At 59.8% G+C, this 8,233-nt stretch overlaps 1 protein-coding gene across 1 annotated transcript in view; it reads left to right on the plus strand.

Moving 5' to 3' along the window:
• Positions 1–2: 2 nt before the first annotated feature.
• The window catches only part of MMP25 (matrix metallopeptidase 25), a gene marked incomplete at its 5' end in the record, with an annotated part of 9,335 nt that continues 1,104 nt past the window's right edge, over positions 3–8,233 (plus strand). Inside the window, 8 exons of the mRNA XM_029949502.1 lie at positions 3–71; positions 440–572; positions 1,802–1,946; positions 2,022–2,314; positions 6,468–6,644; positions 6,728–6,812; positions 6,973–7,055; positions 8,059–8,211. Of these exons, the coding sequence (XP_029805362.1) occupies positions 3–71; positions 440–572; positions 1,802–1,946; positions 2,022–2,314; positions 6,468–6,644; positions 6,728–6,812; positions 6,973–7,055; positions 8,059–8,211 (1,138 nt within the window). The remainder of the gene's footprint in view (positions 72–439; positions 573–1,801; positions 1,947–2,021; positions 2,315–6,467; positions 6,645–6,727; positions 6,813–6,972; positions 7,056–8,058; positions 8,212–8,233) is intronic.

Consider the following 8,233-nt stretch of genomic DNA (forward strand, 5'->3'; position numbering starts at 1 on the left):
CGCTGCTGCCCCTGCTGGTGCCGCCCGCGGGCGGCCGGGAGCCCTCCGCGCAGGACGTGAGCCTGGGAGTGGTGAGTGCCGGGCCCGGCGGGGGGCGGGCGGGGGCCCGGACTCCCGGGGCCGGAGGGGGCTGGGGCTGACTCCAGTTCAGAGTGACGGGGGATGGGGTCTGGGGACCCAGATTCTTGGACCCATGGGGTTTGAGACTGGGACTTGAAGATCTGTAAAGGGCTTGGTGGAGGCCAGGTCTGATGGATCTACACAAAACCGGGGCTGGAGAGACCGGACTTTGAGAGGGACAGCAGGCAGTCGCCGAGGCGGGGACCCCTGGGCTCCGGAAGCCTGGATGTTTGGCGAGGGGAGGGGCTTCCAGGATGGTGACAGGAAGTGGGATTCTCTCCCACTCGTCCCCCTTCTCCTGTTCCTTCCTGTGGTCTAGGACTGGCTGACCCGCTATGGCTACCTGCCGCCGCCCCACCCTGCCCAAGCCCAGCTGCAGAGCCATGCAAAGCTGAGGGATGCGATCAAGGTCATGCAGAGGTTTGCCGGGCTGCCTGAGACAGGCCTCCTGGGTAGGTGGCCCCCCTTCCCAGCCCTGCCCCAGCACGCAGCAGTTTCTAAACCTCAGCGTACCCCGGAGTCCCAGGAGCTTTGAAAATGCTGATCCCGGGGCCCAACCCAGGACGGTCTCGGGATTCCTTTTTCACTATTTACTAAGAATCTCTGCTGTGTCAGGCCATTTCTGGCCCTCCTGGAATAGTGATGAACAAAGCGGAAGAGGTTTCTGCTCTCATCTTTCTAGAGAGAGACACACAGATCAAGGATAGAAATATGCAAGATAATTTCAGATGGTGATGCGTGTTTTGACAAAACTAAATGCTGGTCAGGAAAGATCCCTCTGAAAGGGGTCACGAGTTGAAGGTAGCTATTATGACACAAAGAATTCATAGGACACACATAGGAGGAGCCAGCCATGGGTAATGGAGAAGAGTGTCCCAGGTAAGTGCAAAGGCCCTGTGGTAGGCACAAGCTGGTGCACCTGTAATGAGAGGAGGATTGAAAAGCTAAGCAAGAGTCTGATTGGAGGTGGTGGTGGGGGTGGTGATGCTTGAAAGGTATTTGGGTTTGGTTACAAGCATGGTAAGAAACCACCAGAGGGTTTGAAGAAGGAAGATGATTGGACTGGATTTGCGGTTGTAAGCTTCCCCAGGTTGCTGACGGAGAATGGAGGGTGGGAATGGAAGGAGGCAGTCGAATTCAGAGTGTGTATTTTGGAGGCAGAGCTGAGAGGCTCATCTGTTGGGGAAAACGGCGAGGAAGGAAACTGAGGGCGTGCTGGCTGGCTGGCTGCAGGGAGAGGTGGGAAGGGAGCCAAGCTAGGTCCGGGGATTCCAGGCAGATGTGACCTGGGAGACCAGAGACCCAGCCGCCCTGGGGACTTCCGAGACTTTGCCTGAATGGGGTAAGGACTGGGGACCTACGGTGTCCGGTGTCCGGTGTGGGTGCCACCAGGGGGCTCTGGCCTCAGGCAAGTCCACACAGCGCTCCCAAGGCAACTTTCTCTGGGGTCCAGTCACCAGGGTTCAGGGAAACAGGACCCCCAGATCCCAGCTCAGAGCACCCCAGAGAGGCAGCCAGTCTGACCAGAACTGGACAGCCTGTGTTCAGATCCAAGCGGTGGGGCCTTCTCGGGCAGGGGGTTCAGCCTCTCTGAGCCTGTTTGTGTAGCGAGTTGGCTGCGTCCATCATCAGAGCACGTTGTCCTCCTGCTGATCCCCGTCCCCCACCACCCCTCCCACAGACCCTGCGACAATGGCCACCATGCACAGGCCCCGCTGCTCCCTGCCTGACGTGCTGGGGGCTGCCGAGCTGGTGAGGCGCCGCCGTCGCCGCCGGCGGTACGCCCTGAGCGGCAGCGTGTGGAAGAAGCGAACCCTGACGTGGAGGTAGGTGATGGGGCCCGCCCCACCCTGGCCTGCCCCACGCCCGCCCAGCACTGAAGGCTCCCTCTGTCTCCCCAGGGTCCACTCCTTCCCCCAGAGCTCGGCCCTGAGCCACGAGATGGTGCGGACCCTCATGCACCACGCCCTGACCGCCTGGGGCGTTGAGTCGGGCCTCAGGTTCCAGGAGGCGGGCCCTCAGAGCCCCATGGAGCCCGACATCGTGATTGACTTCGCCCGGGCCTACCACCAGGACAGTTACCCCTTCGACGGGCAGGGGGGGACCCTGGCCCATGCCTTCTTCCCCGGGGAACACTCCATCTCTGGGGACACTCACTTCGACGACGAGGAGATCTGGACTTACGGGTCAAAAGGTACACCGTCCCCTCTGCTGGCATGTCCTCTCCCCAAGGCTGTCTGTCCTTGTGATCACATGTCTCCACGGAGGGTGTGTCCGTTGGGCTTCTCCAGAGCCTCAGAACCAGGAGGATGTGTGTGTTTGTGTGTGTGTGTGTGTGTGTGTGTGTGTGCCCCTGTGCGTGTAAAGTGATTTAAGGAATTGGGTCACAGGATGGTGGAGGCTGGCAAGCCTACAATCCGTAGGGCAGGCCCGCAAGTTGAAAGTTCCAGTAAGAGTTGATGGCGCAGCCCTGAGCTGACGTCTGCAGGGCAGAGCAGCTCACACAAAACCCAGGCAGGTATTCTGTGTTGCAGTCTTGAGGCAGAATTCCTTTCTCTCTGGGAAGCCTCGAGGTTCACTCTTAGGGCCTTCACCTGATCAGACAAGGCCCACCCACTGCAGAACACCGTCTACTTTGCTTACAGTCAACTGATCGTAGATGCAGATTGCATCTACAAAATAACCCAAATACCCACATCTGGGCTGGTGCTCGGCTAAACAATTGGGCACCACAGACTGGACACACAAAATTACCTGTCACAGAGACCCCTCAGGTGTCCAGCTCCACGCCGGGGCTCAGGACTGGGAGGTATGAAAGCAGTTGCGCATGCAGCAGCTGAGTCAGAAGAGTCACTGGCAGTTGCTACACAGGGTGACGCAGCTGCGGGGACCCCCAGCAGAGGAAGTCCTGGAGCACCACAGGCTCGAGCAAAGGGCCGCCCAAAGCCTTTGATGGATGGGGCTTCCTAGAAGTGGTGACTTTGTTCATGCCACACACGTGTACCGAGTGCCAGCTAGTCCAGCAGGTCCTGCTCTCCCGGAGTGCGTGGGGTGCGGGGAGGACGCAGAGGGAAAAGTGCAAGCCAGTGAGCCGGCTGACCCCGGGTAGTGAGCGCCAGCAGCCCACGGGGACAGCTGGGGCGGGAAGGCAGAGCTGCGGTGTCAGGAGAGAGACTGCAGAGGGCAGAGGCTGCTGTGTCCCGTAGCACAGAGGGCCTTGGAAGCAGGGGAGGGGCGGGGAGGGATGGAAGGTGTCACGTTCTGGAAATATCACTGGCTGTGGTCGGGGCGAGATGGAGGCAGGGAGGTGGGAGGCTGCGGCAGGGCCCGGGAGAGATGGTGGTGAGGGCCGGTGGGCTGGTTAGTCGGGACGGCCAGAGACTGGATCCTGGTGGCAGAGGGGATGGAGAGGAAGGGGTCTTGTTAACGGCAGGGGGAGGTGCTGGAGGACGAAGAGCAGGCAGGGGTGAGTTCGGGTTGGCCGTTCCGTGCAGGCGGCACATTAGCGGTTGGGTGTCTTGCTCTAGACGCTTGGGCTTCTGGGACTTAGGTCAGGTTCCCCAGAGGCGGAGCTCGACGTGAAACTTCTTGTGCCAGCAGTTTCTCAGGGTCTGTCCTCAGGGGAAAGGGAAGCCGAGCGGGCTGGGGGAGGAGGTCAGCCAGGCGGCGGGGCTCAGGAGCATAAGAGGCCCACGGGGCTGGGCCGGCCTGGGGGCTAAGGTTCCAGTGTTAGCCATTGGCTGCAAGCTCCCTGCAGCCGGGAGGCTGGCCAGGAGGAAGAGCCATTCTCTGGGGAAGGGGGCAGCCGGAGGACGGTGCACAGGCTCTGTGGGGGTCTGGACGAGGGGCCCGCATCATGCACGGAAGTGAGGCTGTGGTAACGCAGCATTTGAGCACACCAGCTTGAAACAGAACTCAGGTCCGGCTCCTCTGCTTGCTACTTGACCTCGATGTGCTCAGTTTCCTCATCCGAGACATGGGCATGCAGCAGAGCTCTGCCCACTGCCAGCTTCTACGAGCTGGGCCTCGTCGCAGATTTGAGTCATTGGTGCTCAGGGGTTGATAAGGTTCCGGGAGGAAAGTGTAGAACATGAGGGTCAAGTACAGCGCTGTGGAGAGTCCCACGGTTAGGGGAGGGTAGAGGGGAGGAGGGCTCAAAGGAAATGGAGAAAGAACGGGCCCACAGATGACCAAGAACAGGAGCAAAGAAGGAAGCGGTCAGCATTGGCGGGGCAGAAAGCCAGTCCAGTAAGTTACGTGGGCCTAGATTTGGTCATCTGGGGACAAAGTGACCTTGGTACCTGCAGGCTTGGCAGGTGGGGGGAGGAGTCCCCACCACAGTGAAGTTAGTTGTAAGAGGGGTAGAGGAAGGCAACTCGGAGTTTAGATCACTGACCACAAAACTTGCTCGGGAAGGAGATGGGTGTGGATGGGGGCAGATGGGTACTGGGGTAGCTTAGGATGAGGGTCTTGAGCACTTGGTGATGCTGGACGTGCCAACAGAAAGAATGAAGTGGGGGATGGATGGATGGATGGACAGACGGATGCATGGCTGGATGGATGGATGATGAATGGATGGATGGATGGAAGGATGGATGACTGGACAGATGGATGGAAGGATGGGTGGATGAATGGACAAATGGATGGATGGACAGATGGATGGATGGACAGATGGATGGACGATGGATGGATGGATGGATGAGTGGACAGACAGACATACACAGGGATACAGGGATGGACGAATGGATTCTTATCCTTCAGCAGGTGAGCAAAGCAGGGGCCTTGTGCAGGGCAGGGCAGGAGGTAGGAGGTGAGCAGGGGGAGATGCAGCTATCTGCCCGCGTGCACAGGAAGTTACAGATTACATAGGATGGCCGGTCTTGATGAAACAGGAAACACATCTGACATGCTTCTCATCTTCAGAGGTAAGGGTGGAGCTGGGGAGCGGCTTGAGGGGCTGGGGCTTCGGAATCGAGGCCAGTGGGGCGCGCACGGGCACTGCCGTCGAGGTCTAGAGCAGGCCTGGGAGAACGTGCCGAGGACCCCGGAGCCCAGCCCCCCGGAATCTCGTGAGCCGGGGCTGAGGTTGTGGTTGTGCAATGCCCCAGCTGCATAGCGTGAGGAGGGTGCAAGGAAGGGTGTGGCCAAAGTGGGAGCTAATGCAGGGAAGGGGGGGGAGAGATCTACTTGATGTAGACACCGAACTTCCTCTGGTTTCTCAGAAAAGGGATTCAGAGCAATAACAAAACCCACAGTCGACCTGGAGCCCTGTCAGTGCGCGTGCATTTGGACCAAGGTCATGTGAAGTCGCTGCTGAAAGGCACTCGTCAGCTGTACTGTCATTTAACTTGACACCCCTGTGCCTCAGTTTCCCACCTGTAAAATGAGGCTAGAGGGAAGAGATTTACCAGAAGTAAAGGATGGCTTCCGGAGCCTCGCTCACCCCTCCCACACTCACACGCTTGTCCAACGGCCTTTAGGGGCAAAAATCTGCTTTCCAGTTCACCAGGCCACTGCCAATAAACCGCTTTGCACCCTGCTGACTCTAGTTAGAGATGCCCATGCAGTAGATCACCCTGCGGGCAGCTGCTCGACTCCGCTGCTGTCCTGCTCGCTTGGCCTCTCGGCGGCTGTGTCGATGAGCGGCTGGGACCCGGCCGCCAGCTGGCAGCTGGCAGGGGCGCGCTCCAGGCGCCCAGGCTGGCTCCCCCAGGAGGAGCCTGTGGTCGGGGGGCGGGGACCAGGCCGGCCGCCAGGGCCAGCAGGCTGTGCTGCATGCATGAAGCTGCACAGGCAGGGGCCGGGGAGGCTCCCGGGAGGGGGGATGGGGCTGTGGGCGCTTGGGCGCGCATGGGAGGAGGGAGCAGAGCACCCTGCGGGTGGGAGGGAGGTGACCGGCTTGGGAAGCCGGGCCAAGGAGACTGAGCAACACTCCTTCTGACCCCAGCCCGCAGCTGGGAGGAGGGAGACTCCCAGGGCCGGGGCTCCCTCCGGAGACCTGCGTGCACCCCCGGCTTCCCGTTTCGCACAGGCTTCCTTCCCTGGGGTCCAGCACTGTGGCAGGAAGGCCACCCCTGCCTGTGCCCAGGCCGCCTCCTCCTGCCGCTTCCCTGACCTGTTCTGCGGGTCCCCAGTCCCGTCCCCAAGTGTCCAGCACTACCAAACAAGCCTGCTAGAAAGAATCTACCAGAGAAGTGATGGCCCCTGGGAAGGACGGTGATGCAGGGAGCAGGGTGGCGGCTGTCCGGCTGTCCCGTCTGCCAGCAGGCCCCCTCCGGGGCTTCCTGGCACCTTCTGTTCTGGGGTGGGGGCAGGGTAGAGCTCCAGCCGTCCCCCTCCTTCCCCAGATGGTGAGGGGACAGACCTGTTTGCCGTGGCTGTTCATGAGTTTGGGCACGCCTTGGGCCTCGGCCACTCCTCAGCACCGGACTCCATCATGCGGCCCTTTTACCAGGGCCCGGTGGGCGACCCTGACAAGTACCGCCTGTCCCAGGACGACCGGGAAGGCCTGCAGCAGCTCTACGGTACGGGCTGGCGCAGGGGTGCAGACGGCGGGCCCCGGGGTGCAGGTCAGGCGCCTCACGCCTCTCGGGCTCTCTCTCCACAGGGAAGGGGCCCCAAACCCCCTATGACAAGCCCACCAGGAAACCTCTGGCCCCTCCTCCCGCACCCCCTGCCCTGCCCCCGGACAGGTGAGTCCCTCTCCAGCTGTGTGAGGGGGTGACCTCCCTCCCTGAGTGTGGTTCTTGGGGAGGTGGGCCCCCTAAGAGTCCCTGCCTCACGGGACCGTTCTAACGGTTGAGAGACTAGGAACCCCGACCCCTCTCCGCTCACCTCTCCTTTCTGTCGTAGCCCCTCCCTACCCACCCCTGACCGATGTGAAGGCAATTTTGATGCTATCGCTAACATTCGTGGGGAAACCTTTTTCTTCAAAGGTGAGTCATCTTAGATCTCCCTGGACCCCATGTCGTTGCCTTCCTACCGGCTTAGGATGACCCACCAATCCTATGGGGGTTTCCTAGGATTCAGGACTCTCAGTGCTAAGAAAAAAAAAAAAAGAAGAAAAAAAGGGGCGCCTGGGTGGCTCAGTTGGTTAAGTGTCCGGCTTTGGCTCAGGCCATGATCTCACGGTCTGTGGGTTCGAGCCCCACGTCGGGCTCTGTGCTGACTGCTCAGAGCCTGGAGCCTGCTTCAGATTCTGTGTCTCGTTCTCTCTCTGACCCTCCCCTGCTTGTGTCTCTCAAAAATAAATTTTAAAAAATTAAAAAATTTCTTAATTAAAAAGAAGAAAAAGAAGAAGAAGAAGAAGAAAGAAGAAGAGGAAGAAGAAAAAAGCAAAGTCCTGGGGGCACCTGGGTGGCGCAGTCTGTTAGGGGCCAGATTCTTGGTTTTGGCTCAGGCCATGATCTCACAGTGAGTTCAAGCCCCACAGGGGACTCTGCTGCTGGTTCTGAGCCTGGAGCCAGCCTGCTTAGGATCCTCTCTCTGTCTCCTCTCTCTTCTTCCCTCCCCTGCTCGCATCCGCTCTCTCTCAAAAGTAAATAAATAAACTTAAAAAGAAAAAAGGATTAAAAAAGAGGAAAGTCCTGGGAGAGCCGGTCACTCCAGAGCCACTGCATCCTTGCAATCCTCTCCCGGCCGCCAGAGGGAGTCCCAGCACCCACTCTGAAGGAGAAGCCTTTGTAAATAAAGGAGCGCTCTCACATTTAAAAAAAAAATGTTTATTTATTTTAGAGAGAGAGAGAGCGAGCAGGGGAGGGGAGGGGAGGGGAGGGGAAGAGAGACACGGAGACAGAATCCAAAGCAGGTTCCTGGGTGAATGCGTAGAGCCGGATGCAGGGCTTGATCCCACGAACCCTGAGATCATGACCTGAGCCACGCAGGCGCCCCCTGAGGGGGGACACTCTTGCCATCTCTGACCCCCATGTCCACCCCCAGGCCCCTGGTTCTGGCGCGTTCAGCCCTCGGGACAGCTAGTGTCCCCCCGCCCCGCCCGGCTCCACCGCTTCTGGGAGGGGCTGCCCGCCGAGGTGAAGGTCATCCAGGCCGCCTACGCCCGGCCCTCGGACGGCTGCATCGTCCTGTTCAGCGGTGAGTGGGCGCGGGGCGCGGC

This window comes from Suricata suricatta, chromosome 8 (assembly GCF_006229205.1).
Source record: "Suricata suricatta isolate VVHF042 chromosome 8, meerkat_22Aug2017_6uvM2_HiC, whole genome shotgun sequence".
NCBI lineage: Eukaryota > Metazoa > Chordata > Mammalia > Carnivora > Herpestidae > Suricata > Suricata suricatta.